Source organism: Leptopilina boulardi, unplaced genomic scaffold, assembly GCF_019393585.1.
Source record: "Leptopilina boulardi isolate dan_hultmark-lab unplaced genomic scaffold, ZJU_Lbou_2.1 LbouV2_354, whole genome shotgun sequence".
Taxonomy (NCBI): Eukaryota; Metazoa; Arthropoda; class Insecta; order Hymenoptera; family Figitidae; genus Leptopilina; species Leptopilina boulardi.
In genome coordinates this window covers 770618-798501 of record NW_026137923.1, presented here as the reverse complement: position 1 = coordinate 798501, position 27884 = coordinate 770618, and the positions used below count along the sequence as shown (strand labels likewise).

The following is a 27884-nucleotide window of genomic DNA, read 5'->3' as shown; positions in this document are numbered from 1 at the left end:
CGTTTATGACGATGAACCGGCCATAAGGTAGAGTGTATGTATATATATAGATATGCTTTGTGGGCAAAAGTACCGCATTGAAGGCAGTAAATACTGGTATCTGCTATCATAAAGTATAGCATTGGTTTTCTAGCGGGTACTCGCGCGCAGGGACGATAATAATTTATGTTTTGTGAATGCGTGCGGTGTGCGTGTTGACAGCTGAAACACGGCTCCTCAATGACTCCGATTGGTCGACATCGGCCGCCTTATATAGGGTGGATAGAACGCATGCGCACTCTCATACAACAGCGTCGTCGCTTGAGAATTGCAGCTATATCGTTGTTGCGTTGTTTACTCGCGCAACATCCATCAGCGTCCAATGTGCCGCTGTCAAACCACTGTAGCCCAGATGTCACTTATCCTTCTTTCCTCTCGATTCTTTACTTGTCATTTGTTTGTTTCTTTCAATACGTTCTCTATAGCGTCTTGTCTCTTTTTTATCTTTCTCTCTCTTTCTCTTTTAAGATTATTTTTTCCCCTTATCCTTTTACGCCAAAAAAAGTAAGATCAATTTTTATCATAAACTTTTTCTAATATGAAATTTAAAAAGTATTTTTGCACTTTAGTTGAAAATAATTTTTTTTTTAATTAGAAAAATGTCAAGTTGAATATTTTTTTTCGTAGTATTAAGAAATTAATAAGAAACAATTATATAGGGGACAAAACAGAATAAAAAACAATGAAATAATATATATATATATATATATATATATATATATATATAATTTCTCCAGTAACTGTTATCATTCGTTATCAATGTACCTCTTTTCACACTGTATATATTTCTGACAAATTTCTATTTTTACGAGACAGATATATATACAACTTCCGTTTTAATTTATATATAAATTAAAGAAGAGTTATACTCTGATAAAATATGTAATTCATTTTAGAAAAAAATAATTTTTTTTAATAGTTTTGGTGATGAAAATAAATTCTAAAATTTTTTCTAGTGACATTCGATTAAAAATATTTTTGTTGAATAATTCTATACATTTTATTTTGTGATTTAACAATTTAAATTGTTATATAAAACTGTAATGTCCACAACCTGTTTTTCATCACATGATGAGATGTTGACGGATTCACTGAATCGTTCAGTCGATACACGATTTTGTTTTGCTTTGCACATTGAGAAATCGCTGATCAAAAACGTGACTATATATTAGTACATAACAATAAGAGAAAAGTATGAGAAAACAATGAATGTTTTTCTTTTTGAATAAATTTGAAAATAATTTTTCTTTTTATTTTTAAATAAATTGTAAAATAAATTGAAATTTTATTTCGAAAATAGAATCTGAGGCAAAAAGTTGAGCACAAGTTTTTAAGTATTTTGCTGTAGAGTTAAAAAAAAATAATTATGCCATTTCCTTGCGATAAAGTCAAGTAAGCATTAAAAGACGTGTATCGCGTTTGAAGTGATGATGCTTCGTGCGGTTTATACGACTGCATAAATGCCCGCAAGTTATTTATCGACTTTCACGAAACTAGATAATGTATATATATATATATATAATGTTTTTTGTATATATAACAATGGAAGGAATGATGTCCTTGATCGTAAATGAAGTTATTACTTCCGCCGCGGTAATCCTTCAATGAAAAATAAAACATTGGGATTTCATCTTTTATTGTAAACATAATAATATATGATGAATTCCTCTATATGGAGGAAGAATTTATTAAAATATTTTATTTATTTATTTAAACCATACGGATATAAAAATTAGGATTGGTATAGGTACTAAAATAATTAAATAATTTATTTTTTTTCATTATTTGGTATTAGAGAAAGTGTAGAAGTAAATTTGGAAAATATATGGAGGATAATTGTTTTCAGCAGCCGGCGAATTCGCAGGAGCGTGGCAGCGGCTTGGGTTTGGGGTGTCAAGGTGGTCCAGTAGGGAGTACGGGGGTGGGGCCGGGAGCAGTTGATCAGGCCCGAGATTTGAGTCCATGTTTGCCAGCGTCTATGGGAGACGCTGCAAGACCCACAACTCTTCCGTCCAGTCCACCACCTCAGCAACCTTCGCCGTCGGTTCATCATCACGGACCTCATTCGAGAACGGCCTTACATCAAACACATTGTGGGACCAATAACAATTGTTACGATTCTACCACCCCCTACGATTCCAGGGATTACGGTTCTCCAGGAGGTACAAAATTATTTTTTCCATAAAATCTCTTCTTTGAGAATGTTACAAAATAAATTTAAATGAAATTAAATTTGAAAAAACTGCAAACGTAAACTTTTGATGATTTACAGGTACAACAGAGTATAGAAGTAGTGGAAATTACGAGCCCCCTAGTGACCTTACAATGCCACCGCATTCGCATCATCATCATCACCATCATCATCATTTTCACCATTCCGTCCATCAGCAAGATCAACAGTCCTCGGATCATCTTCAAGCAGTGCCAAAAATTGAACCACCTCCAACGCCTCCGGCACAACCGGAAGACATGTCGGGAGTGGTTTGTGCTGGATGTGGACTAAGGATATCGGACAGATTTTATCTTCAAGCTGTGGATAGAAGATGGCATGCCTCTTGCCTTCAGTGTTCTCATTGTCGACAAGGTTTGGATGGCGAGGTCACGTGTTTCAGTCGAGACGGAAACATTTACTGCAAGAAAGACTACTATCGGTGAGTTATATATTTTTTTACTTAATACGCTTTAACTATTGTATTATTCTTCGGACTCTCGCCAAACATATTTATAACAATGGCTTTCTCTCTCTCGACACGAGGTAGGAGGATTTAGATAGAAAATGATAAATTCTCCGGTTCTTTCCTTTTATTCTTCTTTTAAACCAAACACAAGAGAGTCTTTAAAGATTTTAACAGTTGCTTTTGTCTTTTGAGAATTGAATATAGGGCGGAGACAATGGGGCGGAAAAAAATAACATTGTAATCCATATATTTTTTTTTCTCTAAAAATATGCAGAAACAGTTTGAAGTTAAATTATGCAAATTGATATTATTGGAAAAAATTTTTTAAAATTTTAATTTTGTTCCCATAGATTTCGGTTTTAGGGAAAAAGGAAAACTTTCGGTATTACACAATTATTTTTTCACGCGATAGAAAACGCTGTTTATTTAAAAAAAAAAATGTTTAAAAACATAAATTTTTAGGAAGCATAAAAAGTGACCTTAATTAAAATTTTCCATGTCCAAAAGAAGAGTAAACGCGAGTTTTTCTCTGAAAAGAAATACAGAATATAGAAAATATACATTTGTTGGAATAAAATCTTGCGGTAAATGTTGTATACATAGTTTTAGTATAAAAAAAGTCTCCAAGTACCTACATAAATATACTCCATATAGTATATATAGCAAATAGTGAAGTGTGTCTTATCTAATTGGGAAGGTATTATAGTGCCTTTGAACACACATGCATTTAAACAAATCGTGGTGACGGCGCGGCGCTTATACACGAGTACCGCGGTTGTTTGACATTTATTTATTTAGATTCCCACTCCCTCTCTCGTTACCATTTAATTCACCGCGATATTCATTTCAATGTCGCGTTACAATTTTCCGCGAGCGTGAATAATGAAACGTGATTCAAATGATTACAATGTCATTCAATGTCACATTCGCCAATTTCTTTTCCAATACGTGGGTATATATATATATATATATATATATATATATATATATATATATATATTGTATTTTAATCTTGATTTGTACCTGAAAATTTAACTTGAAGTCTTCACTTTAATTTATAGGAGGAGAATCACAATGAGGCAGTAAACTATGGGGAAAGAATCTTATTTCACTTCTCAACTATAACGATTAAACTCTTATCTTTTGTAACGCGAATTTGTTTCCAATTTCAAGGGGATAATAAGACTATGAAATTAATCTCTATTTAAGTTAAATTGATTTTTTAAAACTTTTTCCATATTTAAAACTAAATGAATAAAAACATAAATATAGAAAAAGGAAAAAAAAGTCCCGTAAATATTTATTAGAATATTTTATTAAATTTCTGTATTTGTTTTTTTTTATTTAATAGTAATAATTAAAAGTAAATATTTAACAATAATTAAATATGCATTAATTAATTTAAATTATTATTGAAAAATTGCCTTTTTTGTAAAGTAATCCGACTAAAAGGACTTTTTTTTGTATCTTTTGTATCTCATTTTTTAAATAAAAATTAATAACTTTATTTTTCTAATTTCTGTTAGGTTATAATTTATTAAATTTAAATTTAATTATTTTAATAATTTTTTATTATTTTTATATTTATTGCTAAGAATATTAAAAAAGAAATTGTTGAATAATTTTTTTTATCTTGTTATGATGTAAGGAAAAATAGTTTTTTGAAAATTGAATTTGCCCTTCACTTATTTTAAAATTATACTGAACATATATATATATATAGATATGTTCGGGTGAACTTTTCTCTTTGGTAATGGAGTCACTTAACTAAATAGATATAACTGCTTCTAATTTTCTCGATTACATTCAATTGTTGTTATGTAATCTGTCTTTTACTGAAATTCACTTTTCCATGTTCAAGGTACTTTAAATTTTATTTAATAACAAAAATATTGAATTTCCTGTTATTGAAAAAGAAGTATATTATATATTCTTAAATAAGGTTTTACTATATTTAAAAAAAACATGTGCTGTATGTTCCAAGGATTGAAATAATTTCTTTGGACTATCAATTTTTTAAAAATTACTACAGCAATTAAAAATAACAAAGTACAGTAAATATTAATTAAATTATTAATTTATTTTTCGACATATAAAGCCATATTTTGTAACAAAATTTTAAATTAGAAAGTAGGAAAGAAATTTCAATATTAGAATTTAGTTAATCCCTTCACACACATATGGGACATTTACATCCAACCTAAAAAAATTTCAATATCTTCAAACAAAATTAATATTTTTCATTTAACTTGAGTTCATTTTCTTGAGAAAGGACAGAGCTTTAAAAATATGTGGATCATGTTATGCCTAAAATTTCCTATTGTTTAAAAAAAAACCCCAAAAAACCACAAAATAACAAGTTTCGGGCGAATCTAAACGAGTTTTAAATTTTTGTCCGACATATTGGATCCGCCATTTTGAATTTTTGGAACCTAACTCCGGATTCGTAATCAGCGACCCTAAAAACCCCCGAGTAACAAGTTTCGGGCGAATTCTACCGATTTTTTAATTTTTGTTTGCCATATTGGATCCGCCATTTTGAATTTTTGAAAACCAACACCGGATTCATAATCAGTGACTCCAAAAACTATAAAAACCAATTTAGTTTTCTTCTTTTCATTTCTCAGTTTGGCCTGGGTGTGAAAATGTTAAATTAAAATACTTATGAAAATTCGGTTTAATAAAAAAGTTTATATACAATTGTGTTAAATATAGAAAATAGAAAAAAAATTCCAAATGTACATTGTGTATGAGGAATATTCATGTGTATAAAAACGAAAAATAGACGCAGATATAATATGTATGTGAATGGAAAAAAAGTAAAATATAATTGGAAGAAAGAGACGTTGGCAGAAATAGAAAAAAATTGTCAGAAGACGACTTCTCTCTAATCCGTCTTTCATCTTCCCGCGACTCTCGAGTTGGAAAAAGTATATAGTTAAAAAAAAAATTGTGCGTTATTGTAATTTAAATTGTAGGCCTCCTTTGTGTTTACTGTTTATATTCGTAATCAGAGAGTTTTTCCGAGACCGAGAGTGTCTGTCGTTCAAATTCCCTTGTGTTCTTTTGATCGAGTAAAATTCCCATACGTGTATATTATAAGTGTTATATATATATAGTGTTGTGTACCAATACGCTGCTTTGCGGCTTTTAATAAGAATTCTCTCACGTTCAACCTCTACAGTAAATTCCATTCCTGGAAACAATTGTCCTGGCTAGTAGAAATACGCGGAAATCACCTGTCTTGCCATGTTCCGCTCGTCGTAAGCTACAAATCCTGATTAAAGGGATTGCCGCCTCCTTTTAGTGACACGGTTTCAAGTTGAGCTTTTCGTACCCCGCTCTAACACCGTGCGCGCACACACAAACACAAATGCGATTCCCATCTCGCCAATATATATAATCCTCTATTTTTATCCCTTTAGCTTTTCACCGTTTCATATCTATATACATCATAGAGACAAGTTTTTCAAGTGTTTTTTCTGACACTGTTGAAGAATGACAACAATTGTTATGTTTCAAGTATAGATAATAATCACTCTGTTTTGGTCAAGTGATTGTTGAGATCTTTGAATAACATAATGTTATAATACTTACGATGGTAATCATTATATTCTTTGTATAATCTTTTACTGCAATGTTAATACCGTTCAAAATCCCCTTCAGTTGATTGTATCTTTATTTTCTTTTATTTTCCGCTTCTGTTTCGAAAGCGAGAAGAAAATTTCACTTTCACACAATGGATTTTGCTCTCTTAAAGTTGACAAAAATTCTCGAGTGTCTTGAGAATTTTTTTTCTTCTATAGAAAAAAAAAAAAACTTTAAAAAGTTCATTTTTATAAAATAGGAACAATTAAAAATTTTCTTTAATGGTTTTACAATAATTAATTAATTATTATTGCATTTGTTCGTTCAGAACTTGCAGAACATTTCGAATCAAAAATCCTTTTTTTGTGGATTAAATTTAATTTAATATTTGGATTATTATTATTATTATTTACTGAAAATTTGAATGATTTTTTTAAAATTTAATTTAATTTTCAGTGAAAAATAATTGAATTTTACTAAAAGTGAAAGACGAACTCGATTACGATTTACATAATTAACCCCAAGCTTTTTTATCTTTCTTATTGATTCTAATTGTCATACAAACAGTTTATACATTATTTCTCAATGCTTTAAGAAATATCGAGAGCAAAATATTTACAATATATTTTTGATACAATAGAACTTCATGGAATAATTTATATTGTCAAATAAAGAATGTTTACCTACAAAATTAAATATATTCAACGTAAATAAGGATTGAAACATTAAATATCTGTATTAAATATAACATATATATTTAGAAAATATATAATATTTGTATTTTATCGGCTTTGGGAAAATTATGATTTCTGCCATGTGTTAATTTTTACAAATTCAAATTTAAAAAATAGAAGAAAGTAAATTTTGTGAAAAATGCAATGCAACAGAAAAAGTGAAGTAATTGTTGTGAAATCGATCATTAATTATTTGTACAATATTGGCGTTCATGGCTAAAAGGAGAAAGAGGTTCAGAAGGTGTGGAGGTACAGTTGGTAGTATATAGAGAGAGGGGATTTGGAGGTTTTTAGAGGGACCGGAAAGTGAAGGAGAAAGGCCCCACACGGTGGTATTTTAGCGTATTCCCTTTAGCCCTTTCTTCCCCACCTTTAGAACCCTTTACACACGGATCTTCCGTTTCGTATATATAGACTAGCCTCGTCCACGGACTAATGGTCACGACTCGGCCATTTACCTCCGGCGAAGCGTCGATTCTTGATAAGTAAATCACCGCCGATCTACACTTCACGAGCGACGGATGATACCTATACGTATACATGCACGCGCAGTCCCTTATACATACGGACATACGTCCTCACCAAGATCAATCCTTTCCGCACGCCTCGCTCGCCAAGATGCCGTTTTCAATTCCAATTAAGGATTCGTTCCTTCGTCTCATGTATAAGTTTATATATATATATATATATATATATAGGTATACGAATCTCTCCTATATTCTTACAGAATTTGCGAAAATGCCCCTTTTATTGACATGTGTGTATGTGTATGTGAATTTTTACCAAGTCAAGTCACGTTATCGATGTCAATCGAATCGACACGGTTTGCGTAGATCGAGATGCCCGCTTTTATATATATTGACGAGACACTTGAAAAATGGCCATTTTCTCGCCAAAGTCAATTTGAAATTGCCGCCATGTAAAAATGTTAAACCGCCTTTTATATATAATGGTATTCCTATATGTATACCAGTGAAAATTTATCGATTTCAAACATTATGAGATTGAGGGAATGATGCAACTTTCTATATATCTTGAGAAAAAGTGAGAATAAGACAGTATACGGTATTTGGGTGATTAGAAAAAAAAACAGGTTTTTCTTTATTTCTCTTTTTCAAGTTTTTTCATTCCTAAGCTGCGCGAAAATAAATAGTTTCAAGTAGTGACATTAAAAATTAGTGGTTTTTGCCATATGAGTGGAAGAAATTATTCGTTGCTTTAATTATTTGATTATAGTTGAGAAAAAGGTTTTAGATTTATAAACATGTATTTAAAGATTTATTATACAAACAGATTTTGTTGATTTTGAATATTGGTATTGAAAAGTAAAAAAAAAAAAAATTTTTTTTTGTTGACTCAACAAAATTTTGATTGTCTCAATCAAAACTTTGGTTGACACAAACAAAATTAGAATTTTTATTCTTTTAACTAAAGTTTGGGTGGGATAATTGTCCAAACCTGAAATACGTTTTTATCACTTTTTATGTTATTTCATTATTATTATTATTATATTTTTCTGGTTTATTATAATGTAAAAATCATTTTGGAAATAAAATTGGTAAAGTTAAATTTAAAATTTTGACATTCGAAAGGATTCTCGTCGTAAATGTTCAAAAATTCTGAAATACATTTAGGGGAGACCGAGGAGGAAAGTAACAAAAATCAGTTTTTTTATGCTAGCATTAAAAATATTTGTCGGATAAATTTGTCCAATATATTAAATGAAAGCTTGGACATTCACCTTTTAAATAAAATTTGAATTAAACATTTATAATAAATTGACAGTTCACAGTATAACTTTTACGCAAGCTCTTCATCTGTTACTTTCCTCCTCACCCCCGAGGAGGAAAGTAACAAGCTCCTAGGAGGAAAGTAACAATATAAAATTATGTAAAATTCTTTAGACTAATGACTATTATTAATTAGAAATATTTTTATTAGGAACACATAAAAGTTTAAGTACACTTTATACTTATTTGGCACATATATGGGACATATTTAGCACATATATCGAACATTTTATGAATTTAGCTCATTTTTTTTCTTAAAGATATTTTATGATTACCTAGATCACAGGTTTTTCTTAAATAAATCTCTGTTATTCGTAAAATTAAATACGATTTGCTTCAATCATTAATTAAAACATGGACAATATCGACAACAGGAGAAAAGTAGCGTGTTACTTTCCTCCTCGGTCGATTTTTTCTTGTATGTCAACAAAAAAGTTAAAACTACACAACTGTTAAATTGTTTGTTTAAGCACAACTTAAAGACAGATAATAAGGCTACAAAATAACGAAAGGCACATTTTGAAAAACAATAAAATTTAAGAAATACGAGAATTTGAAAATTTGAACGAAAACTTACTTTTGACGTTTTTTCTGCACGTCACACCGGAATCAGACCTAACCTTTCCTGTCAGGCTCGGACACACTATGGAGGAGGAAGGGGGAACAGTGCCGACTAAAAATATGTTTGAACCATGTCTATCCGATAATTTGTTTAAAAGTTATAAGCTTTGTTACTTTCCTCCTCTGTTACTTTCCTCCTCGGTCTCCCCTACCAGATGCGTGTGTGTATTTATAAATAAATATATGCAAAATATGAAAACTGTAAATATAAAAGGTGTTGAAAATTTACGAGAGTCATCAAGAGATACAATTTTCTGCTTTACATTTTCAATTATTATTCAATGCAATTTTATTGACATTTTAATCGTGTCACAAACAAAATATATATGACACATTTCTTTTTATTAAACTTTAAATTTATATTATACCAAGAGATGAGTTGAACTTTACACGTCGTTGAATTGTCATAAAAATATATGTCCAACTTTTCACGACACAATAAATCATATGCGTCTCTTTTTATGATAATGAGATGATGAACATTTATTTCTATATATTCAATTTTATGGTAACATTTTTTTTTTTTTATGAATTTGTAATCATTTTTATAATCAGTTTTGATTTCTTTGGTTGTATTTGAAAAATCAAAAAAAAAGGGGATGAAGGGACATCAGTGAAAGTTTTCGAGATCAATTGAAGGACTTTTAAGATAAAGATGAAGGATTCACTCGATAATGAAGACACGTGTCGTGAGAGCGAGAAAAGAATAGATGAGCTTGAGACACCAATAGAAGTCAAAGATCAGAGTATACAGATATCTGAGAGACATCTTATAAAGATATACTCTCACGCACACATTCATTCATTATAACAAACTATCAAGTCCTTGCATTATTCATCAGTTCTACTTTGAGATAATTAAGCCCTTAGTTGAACAAAAAATTAAAAAAAAAAAAAAGAAATGTTAAAAGAAATCTTTCATTTGCAATTATTTTACTCTATCGAAAATTTTTATTTCTTTCGTATGTCTATATACTTTAAATTTAAATCAGTGAATCTCTCACGATGTGATATTTACTGTGAATAAATCAATAATGTTAAAATCAAAGATCGTTAGTAATCACTGAATTTTCACTGATTCGGATAGTTTTAGAGAGTGTGTCAATTATTGTTTTATACGCTTCAAGTAAAAAAGAAAAAAAAAAAATTGCGGACGTTCACAACATAATTTTTATCTAAAGTCTTTATTTTTTTTCCCCTCCTTTGCATGTGCGCGATCTGTTTGCCTTTATAGTAACTTGTCCGTCTGTTATTAGGTAGGGACATCGCGTGAGCGTCCGTTAAATGAGTAAAATCTACATGAGTATACAACACTAAAACACAACATACTCCTTGTTTCATATCTTATTGCATGTCGTGGAAGTTACGACTCAATAAAAGTTACGTTGCATCTACCCCACTAAAGGAAATTTCTATATCTTGCAAATTTTTCATATATATATATATATATGTATCAAGACATATATCTGACACTATAAATTCATTCGAATAAAGACGACACATATATACAAAATATATCTTATTAATATATAATATCCCAATGGGAAAAATACCATTGGCGTATTAATGGCCCAATAATGGGAGCCAGGGATGCCAATATAATTCCAATAATGGCACCCAATAATGGACCATTATTGGTAAAGTCATGGGCTGTCCACGCCGATGCCAACACTGAAAAAAAAGTTCTGGTTAAAGTTACTAGATGCGTTTGGTTAAAAAATTTCTAGTTATTTTAACAAGAAAATATAGTTAAAAAGACTAAACAGTTCTAGTTAAATAAGTATGGTTAAATTATTCTGGTTAAAATAATTCTGGTTAAAAACGCGCGTTCGCGGACACTGCATAGCGTCTGTTGTTCTTTTTCGAATAGTTTATCGTGCGGATCGCAAGAATGGATGAAAAAGTTAACCAAGCTCTGGAAAATTGGGGTTTGGGAGAATTAAAAGATCTGTTTAAAGGTTGGTTAATTAATTTTATAATATAAGTGAAAAAATTGTTGACGAACGGCAAACCCGTTCGTGTGGAAAATAGTTTGAAGGTTATGTTGAAAACGTGCTCGACACGTTTTATCAGAATTTTAGTTCTGAATAATCATATTTAAATAAACATTATTAAGAGAATTGCAGTGTAAAGGTGTTATTGTTTGATTGCATTTATATGTACATAATACAAATTTTTTTAATTCATATTTTATAATATTTTATAATATAATATAATAATAATAAATTTAATTAATTCTCGGATTAACTAGAATTTCTGGTAAGATCAACCAGAAATTTTTTTACCAAAAATTTTTAACTAGAAAAATTCTAGTAAGATTAACTTGAAATTCTGGTAAAATTAACCAGAATTTTTTAACCAAATTTTCTAGTACTTTTAACCAGAAAAAGTAGTAAGGGTATATATAACTTTTTATTCTGGTTAGATTAACCAGAATTCTGGTTATTTTAACCAGACTTTTTTTCCAGTGAATGATTGGCAACCATCATTGGCAAATTATTGGCAACCAATAATTATCCAATATTAAAAATTTTAATAATAATTTAAAAAATCAATAATTTAAAAAAAAATTTATATTTTTATTATTTTTTAATAGTTATTATTATTATTATTTTATTTTTAATAATTAAATTAAAATAAAAAAATGGTCATCAAAGTATTAGTGAAACTATTTCTTCCAAAAAAGAGTTTGTCTCAAATCCAATTAATAGGAGAGATATCGGGCAGAAAAAAATTTCGACGAGAAAAAAATTTTAGATCACTGCTTATATACCAATCAAGTGGCATCTCAACTGCGAGAAACAGTGATGTTCGCCCTCCCTTTGCGGCGTTGAGTGAACTAAAGTCGGCTCTACAATGAACGTGTACGTGAACGCGACGTGCTGACATCACAATGTTAAGTCGCCTCTACAATGAACGTGTACGTGAACGCGACGTGCTGACGTCACAATGTTAATCAAATGGGTGACGTCAGCACGTCGCGTTCACGTACACGTACATTGTAGAACCGACTTAAAGTCCAGAGCTGAGCCATCAGCGCAGCGCGGGAACATTTGAAAAATTTGATTTTATTAGATATTTTATTTTATTTTAAATATGACAAATAATTAACTTAATAAATAATTAATGTCATTAATAATTATTAATGACATAATGTCATACTTAATAATTCGTTAATTATTATAAAATAAAATATCTAATAAAATCAAATTTTTTAAATGTTCCCGCGCTGCGCTGATGGCTCAGCTCTAGACTTTAGTTTGCTCAACGCCACAAGGAGGGCGAACATCATAACTGTTTCTCGCAGTTGAGGTGCCATTAGATTGGTATATAAGCAGTGATCGAAAATTTTTTTCTTGTCGAAATTTTTTTCTGCCCGATGTCTCTCCTATTAATTGGATTTGAGACAAACTCTTTTTTGGAAGAAATGATTTCACTAATACTTTGATGACCATTTTTTTATTTTAATTTAATTATTAAAAATAAAATAATAATAATAATAACTATTAAAAAATAATGAAAATAAAAATTTTATTTTTAAATTATTGATTTTTTAAAATTATTATTAAAATTTTTAATATTGGCTAATTATTGGTTGCCAATAATTTGCCAATGATGGTTGCCAATCATTGGCATCGGCGTGGACAGCCCATGACTTTACCAATAATGGTCCATTATTGGGTGCCAATGGTTTTTTCATTGGCTCCCATCATTGGGCCAATTAATACGCCAATGGTTACTCGTGGCAGTTTCCCATTGGGATACGAAGAAAAAATTCATATATATATATGGGACGTTCTTTGTCAACCGGACCACCCCATCTCTCCATAATTGGTTTAATTTAAAAAAATTTTATCATATTGGAAAAATTAGCTTGGAATGTCTACTTTTTAATCCCGTTGGGCGCTTTTTGAAATTCAAAATGGCGACTTAAATATGGCGCCTAAACCACATAAAAAACACAAAAAATCCACTAATATGATCTATATTATTGTTTAAAGCTTCACATATGACGATAAAAATAACCACAACATAATTTACTTACAAACTGATAACGTATCTCCATTCAAAATTCAAAAATTCAAAATGGCGGATTAAATATGGCGGATAAAATTAAAAATTGAGCTAGACTCGTGAAAATTACTACTTAGGGGTTTTCGAGGTCGCTGATTACGAATCCGGTGTTAGTTTTCAAAAATTCAAAATGGCGGATCCAATATGGCGGACAAAAATTTAAAAATTGTTTAGATTCGACTGAAACTTGTTACTCGGGGGTTTTTGGGGTCGCTGATTACGAATCCGTTGTTAGTTTTCAAAAATTCAAAATGGCGGATTCAATATGGCGGACAAAAATTGAAAGTCGTGTAGATTTGATTGAAACTTGTTACACGGGGGTTTTTGGGGTCGCTGATGACGAATCCGGTGTTAGTTTTCAAAAATTCAAAATGGCGGATCCAATATGTCGGAAAAAAAAATTAAAAATCGTGTAGATTCGATTGAAACTTGTTACACGGGGGTTTTTGGGGTCGCTGATTACGAATCCGGTATTAGTTTCCAAAAATTCAAAATGTCAGATCCAATATGATGGACAAAAATTAAAAAATCGTTTAGATTCGCCTGAAACTTGTTACTCGGGTGTTTTCGGGGTCACTGAATTCGAATCTGCGGTTACTTTTTAAAAATTCTAAATGGCTGACCACAAATCCAAAAAATTGAGCTAAACTCGTTAAAATGTCTACCTAAGGGTTTTTCAGGACAATCTTTACGAATTCATCGTTACTTTTTAAAAAATCAAATTGTGAATATAAAATGGTGGACCAACATATAAAAAATTGATCTAACTTTTTTATATTGAACGTAAAAAGGTGCCATTTGAACTTATCAAATACAACGCCAGATAACTTTTTATGGAAATTACGTGAGGATTATTTAATTAATAATCACAAGACTAGCTTAATTTTTTAATTCTATCTGCCATTTTGAATTTTAAATAGAGATTTGTCATCAACCATTTAAAAATTTTTTAAAACTGACATCGGATTTGTAATCAGCGACCAAAAAAACCCCTATGTAGACATTTTTACGAAATTAGCTACATTTTTTAAATTTTTGTCCGCCATATTGGATCCGCCATTTTGAATTTTTGAAAACTAACACCGGATTCGTAATCAGCGACCTCGAAAACCCCCAAGTAGTAATTTTCACGAGTCTAGCTCAATTTTTAATTTTATCCGCCATATTTAATCCGCCATTTTGAATTTTTGAATTTTGAATGGAGATACGTTATCAGTTTGTAAGTAAATTATGTTGTGGTTATTTTTATCGTCATATGTGAAGCTTTAAACAATAATATAGATCATATTAGTGGATTTTTTGTGTTTTTTATGTGGTTTAGGCGCCATATTTAAGTCGCCATTTTGAATTTCAAAAAGCGCCCAACGGGATTAAAAAGTAGACATTCCAAGCTAATTTTTCCAATATGATAAAATTTTTTTAAATTAAACCAATTATGGAGAGATGGGGTGGTCCGGTTGACAAAGAACGTCCCATATATATGTTTATCTTATCTATTTCCTTAAGAAACACATTTTTTTTTCTAATTGCAATTTAATATAATTACAAAATTGTTCTTTTTTTCTCTTTTATTTTAAGATTTTGTATACAGATGTATAATATACGTCATGCTTAAAGCTTACAACTTTGAGAGTGGAATTAACACGTCCCTCTTACAAAACCGATGCACGGGCTTGTCTTCGTTGTAGGTATATAGATATCTCGTCACTTTGCGTGTCTTTTCTGGTCGCCCGAGTGGTTCCGTCATAAAAATTGCTTGCGCGTAAATAAGGAGATCGTTATTTTGTACAACGCGCGCGAGCTTCCTGGATCGCTCCATTTTCTTTATTATCAACACACAACAATATATATATATATATATATATATATATATATATATATATATATATATATATATATATATATATATAACACGGAGTGACCAAACAGCAATCAAGGTGTGTCAACATTTTCGCAATTGAAATGAATTCACATTTATCATTCTCAATCAAATCTTGATTAAAAATGTCTTTTTTAGTATTGTATACTAATGGTGTACTAATTCTTCTTTGCAGTGGTAAATTTGTTTTTTTTTCAATTTTGTTTCTCTAAATAAAAATTTAGAATGTTTTCAAGTATTTGTAATTGTCTTACGTCATTGCGTTCTGTTATCAAGTGCGGTTACGATTAAACAAACCTGATGTCCTCTATGTCATTATGATCTACATCTGTCCAGTAAATAAAAATAAAAATTAATTTTTAAATGTTGAAGTTTTTGAAAGAATTTTAATTATAATAAACAGGTACAATTAAAATTTTTTGTACCCTACCAAAAATTGGCAGAATTCACTATATTGACGCAGTGCTGGGTATCATAGTACTGCGCCGGTAATCAATTTTTTATGACTTTCGTTTGACAAGAATCAATAGAATTATTATAAGTGAATAATTCGAACAAATCGATTTTAAAATGCTTCATTGGAGTTGAATTATCAAGTAATCACATTTATTGCATTATATAGTTGAGAGGGTTATAGATAATGTATATATATACGAATAGTTTTAAAACAAAACTATTATTGGTTTATAATAGTTTACCCGATGTATGGTAATAGAATTTTACGAGCAAACACTGATATGTAATAAGATAAATATCTGTATTATTTATATATATTATAAGTTAAATATAATGCATTTTATACACGACCACCCCTTTCGGGGGGGGGGGAAGGAGGGGATATATAGCAACGTGTGTTTTACTTCTGAATCACTTGTTGCACATATTGGCTGCACTTACTCCGAATGCATGCGCTTATCCCGATTTATCTTAATTGAATGCTTAAACGTTCGTTCCACTTGCAATACGGTTGCGACCAGTCGCCAATCAATGATTTCATCGACCTTTCAGTAGCGCAAGGAAGCTCTAAACATTATATATAAAACGAGCGTGACTTGACAAACGGTAGCAAACCGTTTCTTCCCTATTTGAATAATACAAATTAGGGTTTAATTCTTCTTCAATTTAAATTTTATACAATATGATTATTGTATACGATTGGATTTGTTTTTTATTATTTAATTTACATTGATTTATATAAAAACAGAAATATTTTATCAATTTTTGTTGAAAAAATTTCCATTTTATTTAAGAAAAATATAAATATTTATTTCATCTAAATAAACATTTAGTTTATTTTTAATAGATAATTTCTCATCTTAAAATTTAATGAAGAAAATCAAAATTGTATTCACTTTTTGTTAAATTGGTATTTTGTTTGTTAACGAGAGATGAGAGCGCGTGTATTCATCAATGTATAATCTGTACACTGTAAAAAGAAAGTACTAAAATAGTATCGATTTTAAGTATCAAAATAGAACCAAATAATAATTTAATACCTAAAGTAGGTATTAAATTAATACCTTTCGTTTTACAGTGTATACATCAAAGGTGACATACCTATATATCTTTTAATAAATGGATTAAGAAATAAATACGAGCATTAACAGGATCGCATAATTCCATGTAGACTTAGTCTTTGATAGATTTCATACTAGGAAAATGTATGTATGTATGTATATATATGTTTAGGTATACAAAGATAATCGTCAATCGAGTGAACTAATATCCTCTCTAAATCCTCACTTTAAATTACAAGACGAGAAATATATATAAAATAATGGACTGTAGTTTACATTATTTATATATATAATAGGTAGCCTAATTGACTTTTATTTTAACGCATAAAGTTTTTCTGATTTTTTTTTTTTAATTCAATAACTTGCTGTACGACCATATTTTTCTCTTCCCTGTAATACGAAAATTTATGTTTTATTTCTCCAAAAAATTTATTTCCAATTTTTTAAACTTCATTTGTTGAAAAACTGTGACGAAAAGTGCGCAGGGACACAGAAACCATGTGTGTGTGTGTGTTCAAAAAATACATGTATGTGTAATATTTCAAGAATTATTTAAATAGAATTTATTTAACCGATAATCCAAGCATGGCATCAGACCATTCATTAATAAAACAGTAAAGACGTCTATAATTTGAGAAGAAAATTAATTATATATATATATATATTGAAACTTTAAAAAGTATATTTCAATTAAACATGACACGGAAGTCACAAGAATGAGACGATTTTATGATAAATTGTGTGTTGTTGTTTTTCTGACAGTATATATTATATACTTTTTAATCATCTTGTCGACAAACGTTAGCATCAAAAAATGGCGTCCACCATGATGTTGTGCAATGAATGTATATATGTCTCCTCTCCACAGCAGACCGATACCACATTTGCCATCTGCAAAAAGGTGCACGATAAATTATGCATGTCCAGTGAGGCAGCAAGTGCGTACGCGTTGTGTCGTCCCACGTGACACATACACACATATATATATATATGAGAGGTTCTCTCAATAAATAACGAGTGCATGGCGGTCCGATTTCGAGTTCCTCTTGAATGCAATGGTTTTCAACGCGACTACCGCCGATTTAAAACCAAACGCCTCGCTAAAATTTCATCTCTTTGGACTTGCCCAATTGCGCCATTCGAAATCGGTATAAATTTCACTTTACCGCCTTTCCTTCTGTACGTGAAGATATTAAATATATATCACGATCTTTCATCAGATACATTAATATTCATTGATTAATAAATTGAGTATAATCGATACTAAATAAATATTTACTGAAAAAACGAAAGATAATAATTTAATACCTACTTTGTACTAAATTGTCATTTGATTCTATTTTGATATATCTATAAAATCGGTACTGTTTTAGTACTTTATATTAATATAAATGTAATATAATATTAATTTTTGAAACAAAAAGTCTTTCATTGTGTTGCCATTGGCTTAATTTTTACGATTTATTAACAAAAATTTTATAACTTACTTATTTTATAGTGTACTTTAAGGTAACTAAAAGCCTGGCTACACTGAGAGCCAACCAGGAGCATTAAATTTGATGATCAGGCGTATTAAACGAGTAGATTAGATTCGCGTCTGCGCAGAATGTTTGTGTATATCTGCGACCAATGTTGCGATAGGGACAGGTTAGAAAAGGCGACCACGTGGTCGCCAAAGTCAGTGAACTTTTCTAACCTGTCAGTATCATGTGTACACAAACATTCTGCGCAGACGCGAATAAAATCTACTCGTTTAATACGCCTGAGCATCAAATTTAACACTCCTGATTGACTGTCGGTGTAGCCAGGGTCAAATAAAATAATTTATTTATTATATAAAAAAAATTATACAAAGACTCACATTTTTTGACCCATGAAACCCCTTAATGATACTGAAATTTTTCTTGACCAATTCAGAAGTCCTCATATATGAATCCTTTATTTTGAAACAGCACGTCTAACTTAAATTTATTATCCAATATGGAAAAAAATACTATACAAGCAACAAATGAAAAAAAAAGAAAAGAGAAAGATAATGTACATAATGAATTGAGCAAAATATATATTAGATAAAGTGTCTACGCACCTAATTGTCATCATTGATTAAATGACTCAGAAAAGAAAAGTTGGTCCATAAATCATGACATTGGTGCGAGGAAACATGAAACATATATGTATATATAAAAGAAGGATGTTTGTTGGGAGTATTACATCGAGAAATATATATGAACGTTGACGACCTTGGTAGGCCAAGAACGGTTAGTAAACATAAGACTGGGTAATAAACGCAGTGCGACTCATAGCGGGGCGCCATTGTCGGACGAATCTGATAGTGGTGCGAGAATCACGGGCGGTTACTGCTATCATGACTATGTCTTCCATTTAACCTCGCGATGATACATGGAGTATCGCGTGTACAGGTGAAGTGGATACAAATACGATCGTCTCTTCTATCTCACACATGAGATCTACTATATCTCATCGCGAAATATAAATGGTCACCACATCGATTCTCGTTGAAGGTATATCTGTAATACATGCAGAAATTGAAAGAATAATTTTGAAAAATTTCCTCCTCTTGGGGGATCGAACCCAGAACCCTTGGGACTCGAGCCATGTATTTTAACCAGACAGCTACATTGACTTACAGATCTTTTACCATAATACTTATTCTTGAATTAGGACTGAACTATATTTTCTGTATGTAAATATTTTATGTTGTCAAATAGTATTTTACTAATTTTATATTATTGAATCGTTTATTTGTTTAATGCAAAACTTTATAAAAATGATTGGTATACTAAATTGCAATATATGTATACGTCAACACACTGAATTATATGCACAATTTTTAATTTGTTTTGTTTTCAATACTCATAAAAAAAATAATATAGCGGAACACAAAAATTATTATTAATTTAATTCCAGTTTGAAATGCTTTTCTGACTGAGAATTATAAATATATATGAATTATATACGCATGTATGCATGTGATATATATCTGTAATATCTGTATTAATTTTGTGGCAATGTTGTCATCGAGTAATTAAATGTTCTAGACTATAAATTTTGAGTCTTATCGGAAGAATCTGGTGGAGGGAAATTGGTTTTCTTTTATTTTGTGTTGTTGCAATTGCTATGGATATGTATATCTACACTCTAAATCTGAATCAGTGAAAATTTCTATTAATTCAAATCAGTGGCTCAGTTTTCTTTAATTCACCAGTGGAATTTCACTGGGAATCAGTAAAAACCACTGATTCTCAGTGAAATTCCACTGATGAATTAAAGAAAACTGAGCCACTGATTTGAATTCAGTGAAATTTTCACTGATTCAGATTTAGAGTGTATAGAAGCAAGCGCATAAGTTCTTCCGAAGGCTCCCTCATTTCTTTCTGATATAAGTCGCAAATGTAGCTGACAAGCATATAAGAAAACTTGCATCAAGCTGGCAACTGCCAGCCAGGGAAACAGGGTCTGAGAAATACTGCGACAACGGAGTTGCTACCGATGATGCATGTTTCAGTCTTTTACAGTATTATATTACTCTCTCTTTTAAGAAACACACTTCACAAAAAAAATATTTTTTAATTACTACTGTAGGATATATTTATTTGTACCCGTAAAAAAAAGATTTATCTGAACAGCGAAAGGTTTCACTAGAACAGGAAAAGTTTTAATATATGATTGCAGTTCAATCTTTCACTATCACAGTTAACTTGAAGGTATCAAATTGATACTAAAATTTGTATAAAATTGTTGAGATGCAATATTTTTCTTAAAATTTTCCAAATATTTAACTCTGAAAATTATGTCTATGGATTTTTTTTTGAGAATTTTGTTAATTTAATAAGGTTTAATATACAATGGATGAGGATGGGAAATCGAGAATAACAGTTGAATATAATCATAAAAAAAAGGAAGATAAACAACATTACATCGTGTATCATGCGGAAGGTGTGTATATATATATATATGTAGGGTTGCAGTGAGGTGGATGCTGCGCGCGACGCATCTTAATTATGAGCGTTAAATTATGAGAGTGCTCCCGGGCGCTGAAATATTTGTGTGTTCACCGAGCGAGGGTTATGGCTCAATTATCACTAGCTGTTTCCTTTTGCGAGGCGTTGATTTAAGGTGCTCTGCTTCCTGTGATCACACAGAATCCGCGGAGTCCGCTTATCCGGATCAACGAAGATTCATTGCCCGTTTTATAATCCTTAAAGAACCTCCCTTTGTACCACCCACAAAAAAAATAATTTAAAAAAGGTATATCGCTCGCCAGCTTCTTTTTGACTAATGGAGATAGCTTTAAATTTATCTAACTTTTTTTTATTTCCTGTGTAATTAAAATCTATTTTCTTTTTTTTTTGCTGTAGATATTTCTTATTTTTATTTAATTATTCAAATTTTATAAGGATAAATTTTAAATTTATATTTAAATATTAAAATGTTAAATGTTCATATTGTATATGCGTATGATATTGCGTACATTATTTGAGTTTACTTTGATAGAAATGGATGTGTGATGGAAAGTATATACGGTTTCTAGTTGGGAGTAAAAAAAAAAATGTTCTTTTCGTGTCAGTGATCACATCAACTATGCATGTAACATATAGACGATATAGAAATTTTGCATTAGATAACCAGAGATCTATCAGCAACTAATTTACGAGGAAATGGTGGAAATCATCGAAGGAAGAAGCACGCGATCAGTATTAATATAGAACGCAACTGAAAATGATTTATAATTTTATATAGATGACTAATTTTTCCTTATAAAATTTAATTTTTGTTCTTGAAATAAATGCGCTAAAATATTCTCAAAGAAGATTCAAATAATGCCTCACTAGTTTTTGAAACTGTTCCCCCACTTGGAAAGATTCTCCGGAAAGTGCCCCCTGGAGGTTCTATCAGAATTCCGCCGGAACTTCCAACGTAATTCCATCGGAGTTCCAAAGAATTTCCGATGGGATTCCGACGAAGTTCCGACGGAATTACGTTGGAAGTTCTGGCGGAATTCTGATAGAACCTCCAGAGGGCACTTTCCGGGGAATCTTTCCAAATGGGCCTTATTTAATAACTTTCTTTCTTTCGTTTGGATTTATACATCTTACTTTTATCTTCATTTCTTTTATTAATAAACAAGAAAAAAATGTCTTCCATTTTATTTCTTGAAATTCCTTAATTTTTATGCTTCTTAATCATCATTCGAAAAGTTTCCTTTACATTTCTTTTTGTAGCTCTCGTTTTTTCATGCTGTGGAGAATTTCATTCACAATTATATACAAAATTGAAGGAGTTGGTTCGCGACTGTTGAGAGTTGCGTTCACCGTCTGTGAATCGCGAGCACGCCATCTTCATGATGCGTGACCATTGGCACCACTGCATCATCACGATGAACTCCAGGAAGTCTCTTAGGTTTAATTCGCGACAAACCACCCGAGACACTCGACTTCGGTCTGCAATTAAACACGATGATGGTGTATACACTAGAGTGATTTTAACGCCAGAGTCGTGCATATAACATTTAAAATTTATATCTTACTTGTATTGCGCGCGCGTACATTTTGAAAGAGCGAGCGCGACTCTTGTAGGTGAGAGTGGATATCATCCATCTTATTAACGACAATGTGTTCAAGTAATTTACAGAGTCTACTTCACTATTACCTACAGCTGTTGCAAACGGACTATTATATTTTACAAAAAGGAAAATAATATAAGAGCAGGTGACAACTGACCATCAGAAGTCTTATGGAGAAAACGTGTTTCTTTTTCCCATTAACAACTCTCGCTAAGTGCATTACTGATAAAATATATATGGGCGATTCTCCATCCGATAATTCGAAAAATAGAGCAAAAAAATAAAAAATCGACAACTTTCTGCGCAGATAGCAATTCAAGTTTACCTTGGATCTTTAGTTTCGGTTTTTGTTTTGGTGACAAATTTTTCTTTTTATAGTATATTTAAGCTTTTCATTTGGTATTTTTTTTTAATTTCAATATTTTTTTTTTAGTTTCAATTTCAGCCTATAAAGTTTAAAATCTTTTTCAATAGTTTTTCCTTTCGCTTATAAGATAGAAAATTTTGTTTTGCGGACAAAACTTTTGCTCGCAGAAATCATGAAAATTGTGTCAAATTACCCGTAAATGGTCTGATGGTAAATATGTTTACACCCATGGTAGAAATCGTTGAGATTATCCATTGTGAAACGTTTCGTTGAGGACAAATGACACCTGTATTATTTATTGTGGTAGGTGTTTTTACAAGAATTGTTGGGGATTTTGAGTTGAGAGGTTCCTTTTTTTTTACGATGGATTCTAAGCATATCGGGTCTTTTGGTGTATATAAGAGGATTCGGCGTATCACAGCAGGGGACCTCTCGTAGGGTTTGCAAGGTCATGTCGCGTCGTATGTCCACGGAGAAATCGCGGGTGTCACCACATAAACCATTCCTACAAAAGTATCAGGTTACTTGAGATGTTAAACCTCTCGTGTCGTATATACACACCTCTGATATAAATATACATACTTAGTAGGAAAGGTACATGTCCCTCTATAAAGAGACCATCAGAGGTCCTCTTATATATCATATGAATATCTTCATTCGAATACTTTTTGTTTTAAAAATCATTAAATTTGTACTTGTCATGATGCAAGTTGTAAGTCATTTGACGATGTAATTTTTTTTTGTATTAAACATTTCCTCTTATTAATTTATTACTTGTTTTTAGTTACGATTATAAAAGAAATTGATATAATCAAAAATGCACTTTTGAAAATATTAACGAATGTCAGAAAAGAAGCTCTCTCTCTCTCTCTCGAGAGAGAGAGAGAGAGAGAGAGAGAGAGAGAGAGAGAGAGAGAATTCTACCTGTAATATATATTTTAGAGAGAAAGGTACAGAAGTGAAAATAAAGTCATCTGTCATTAGATAAATGCTACTACTAATGTCACTCCTGTTGAAAATTCCTGGACCCGGGGAGTCATTCCGACTGTCTCTCTCCTGCTGTGAGGAGATAAAGATGTTTCTCGCCAGACAATACTCAGAGTGTAAGATACTCGGCGCGGATCAGTTGGTTTACAAGATTTCTAAACAATGCCTGATCATTTTCCTCTTTAAGCTACTATAATCCCGAACAAAAGATCGATGATTCGCCAAGCTCTTGTAGAATTTAGAAAATTCCTCATAAAAAAAAAATAAATTCCAATTTTACGCATTCTCGTTTAAAAAAAAAAAATTCTTATTCCAGTCTAAGGGGAAAAAAATTTCTTTTTTAAAACCACTTCAGAAAAAAAAACTGTTGTAAAATTTGAGAATAACATATATGTAGAGGATAATGCATGCCAAGAGGGAATTGGATAACCGAACCAACAGGTTGAAGTGCATATTTATTTATTTATTCTGAAAATAGAATTGAAAAGGAAGTGTCGAGAGATTTTAGAGGTAATCTAAAGGGGGGATTAGAATATTGCGGGAACCATTGACGGGGTCTCTCTTGACTCGAAACACATTGTCATATTGGCTGATCCTATTTGAGTGTGTGAACTAACACTCAGCGGGGAGGACCACATATTTTTCGCCTAATCGGATCTATCGAACTGTATGTTGTGCAATCGACTGGTCCTGGCCAAGGGGCATATAATATAATAAACCAAGGGTGAAAACTATAAGAATCTGCTAAACGAGAATCGCGGCTGTTTCTTCCTCTATCTTTCACCACCTTCTATTACTTTCTCTCTCTCTTTTTTTTCTCGTTCTTTCTCTCTTTTCCTTTTTTTTCATTTCTTTTTCTCTCATCAATGAGTTCGCAACCGGGAGTAACCTCATTCACGATTCACGTTAGACAACCCGCAGAGTTTTACAAGATGCGCCATATGCGTTACATTATTATACAATGTGCATTATAAGCCGTGCGAGAAAAGCCCATATAGTAGCACGCAGCCTAAACACTACCTCCACAAAGAGTCGGAAATCTTTTATATATGTATATGTATATAACCGTGGACCACTTGCCGAGCGTTCGCACACTCATTCGGAGCACGTGGTTTATTCTTTCTTTATACAGACTTGGTTTTTTTTCCTCTCCTTCAAAATGCGGTAAACCAAGTAGCGACAAGTTTTTGAAATTTGTCACAAATCATATTTTTAAAAATATTATTTATATTAAGCGATAAATTATTCTTATCGAGCCTCTCTCTCTCTCTATGTTTGCATATACCTATTTCTCAATTTGTAAGCGAGAACAAGTTAGGTCTTTCCTTGCTCCTTTGTGGGATAAATTATTGCTGAGAGTGCAATGGAACAAGTTATGTTTCGTGTTCTTTAATGCTACTGTCGAAGTACATTTGAATTTTGCGTTTATATATATGTATATACATTTCAAAGACTGAGAAGCGTGAGACTCGTTTTATATATATATATCTATCGAACTGGATATACACCAATCGCAAATTCACATCGATATTCCAGTATCAGCGCGAGGCGAAAGAGATGTACTTTTGTCGCTCGATACAGAACACTGAATGCATTTTACGATGCCGTGCTCTCGTCGCATTAGTCAGCAAAACATACTGCAACCAAACCGGGACACCCGGTGTGGTGCCACTCTCGCATACTTTCCTGTATCTACGCCAAGTCGTTTTCTGTCACGGTTCGAGACTTGCCTTCATCTTACTACTCTACTTCTATAAATATATATTATTTCTTGGCCAACTCGAAACAAGATACTGTTGTCTTTGTCAGGAAAATTGTTTTCTCTTTTTAATCTTAAAAAATGGTCACATCGCCTTTTTTTTGCACTAACACTATCAAAAATTGGCTACTGTCGCATTACTGGTACCAGTACTGAAGTGAACTCTGGAAATTTTTGATTGCGCATTATATGATAACGAAAGGTTTGATTAATAGAATGATAAGATGAATGAAAACAGATTTCAACGAGTCATCTCGATAAAGGAGTCTATGTATATGGTATCTATATATATATATATATACGTGAGAGCAATTATTACGTGGTGGCACGTATTTTCTTGAGAGAAAAATGCCAAGGGCGCTAAGGTAACGGAATGCCAACAAGAAGATGAGGGTAATATAATGCTATGATCTAGATTAATGCAAGAAGCCGACAACAGTCACGTATATCGTCCCACGCGCAACGCTGTATCCCCTGCCTTTAACATTATATTCATCAAATAAAATATATTCATATATAAAAAAGGCGTCTATTGACAAAGGTAACAAAAAAAAAAAAATTGCTAAGATTTACCTCACATGTATAATCGAACTAGACACTTCTGATTTACACATATTCTTATTATACCTCCATATTTTTTAATATTAAATACTCTTGATACAATATGAAACAAGCAAAAATGCAAATTTGTATCAAATTTCAGCTCTCTAGGTAAAAATGACCGAACTCTAGAAAAAGCGCATGAATTTTTTCCAAATTTTAAAATCGAATTTATGTCATTTGAAATTTGCAGAAAATAATTCATGCGTTCTAGGGTGGATTAGCGAAATACGTAATAAAAAAAAATACTTATTTTGACAACAGCGATTTAAAAGGGATGAGAGAGAGAGATTGTGCATTTTTGGATATAGAAAGAAACTGAAACGTGACTGATATTTCCGAGAGCAAAATTCGATAAACACGTGTGTTTCATTTGCTGCTTTTGAAAAAATCACGTTTTTCCAGACGACGATCGTATGGGTCATTATAAAATCGGACACATCTTTATCTATTAGTTCCTCGGTAGATGACTGGAAGGTAATGTGTGTGTATATATGTAATATATTTGGAGGTAAAGAGATATATATATATATACATACAGGTAGGCAGGTTGTCTGGCATAACTTGGTTGGTAGCTGAAGAAGATATCGAACAGATAGGCAGCTTACGTTGGGTAATGGAGACTGTTGGGTGCCGCTAATGCAGTAGCGATGTCATGCTATACCCGGTGCATCGCTATTTTCTCTCTCATCTGCCCTTGCTTTTCGCTTTTTTTCTTTTTTATCGCCATATCGTTCAATGTACTTAGGGCTTTTTCAAATGGATTCCTATATCAATAGTATACTCAACATTTTTTGCGTCTACTATAATCTTAAAGAAAAGTAACTATATAAAAATAAAATTTTTTTGTTACAGAATGTTTGGCAGTATGAAGCGATGTGCAAGATGTCAAGCGGCGATACTTGCCTCGGAATTGGTGATGAGAGCTCGTGAATTGGTGTTTCATGTGAGATGTTTTTCATGTGCGGCTTGTGGAGTGCCCTTAACAAAGGGGGATCATTTTGGAATGAGAGATGGAGTTGTTTTGTGTAGACATCATTATGAAATGGGAGCAGAAATGCATCCATCGCAAAGTCCACCGGTTCCTGTTTATCCCCCGGGACCACATTATCCGGGTCAATCGTTTCCCTCGCCTGAATTTTTGCATCATCATCCACATGGTCCTCCTCATCCACATAATACAATGCATCAACATCAACATTCTCATGTGAGTCCCGTTCATCTTCAATCGACAACACCATCCGGCCCTGAGGCTGGTTCACCCCCCAAGGTGCCCTCTTATTTCAACGGTTCCGGAACCAATGTCCCACCTCCCAGACAGAAGGGAAGGCCCAGAAAAAGGAAACCCAAGGACCTCGACGCTATGACTGCTAGTCTAGGTGAGCTATTGTTTCTTTTTTTTCTCCTCTAGGGAATAAATTTAAAACTTTTTATACACACTTATAGAGATTAATGATCGTTACAACCATATTTATATGTTTATATACTAATCCAAACGGAGTAGTAAAACAACAAAAACTCTTTTTCAACTTTGATACCAATAATTTAGGTATCACAAAATAATCCCAATATTTGGATTAATTTTTGATAAATATATAAAATCAAAACGTTGCTTTACAAAATGATACCATCAAATTAATAGTTCTATCAGTGTAGTATAAAGAAAC

General features: G+C 31.7%; 1 protein-coding gene across 2 annotated transcripts in view; it reads left to right on the top strand.

Moving 5' to 3' along the window:
* Positions 1 to 27884, top strand: part of LOC127286409 (protein apterous-like) — a 61387-nt gene that overhangs the window by 20576 nt on the left and 12927 nt on the right. Inside the window, exons 2-4 of one of the 2 annotated variants that reach the window (XM_051312823.1) lie at positions 1886 to 2201; positions 2312 to 2690; positions 27073 to 27596. In XM_051312823.1, coding sequence (XP_051168780.1) covers positions 1886 to 2201; positions 2312 to 2690; positions 27073 to 27596 — 1219 coding nt within the window. The remainder of the gene's footprint in view (positions 1 to 1885; positions 2202 to 2311; positions 2691 to 27072; positions 27597 to 27884) is intronic. The other variant, XM_051312824.1, reaches the window with a different exon arrangement.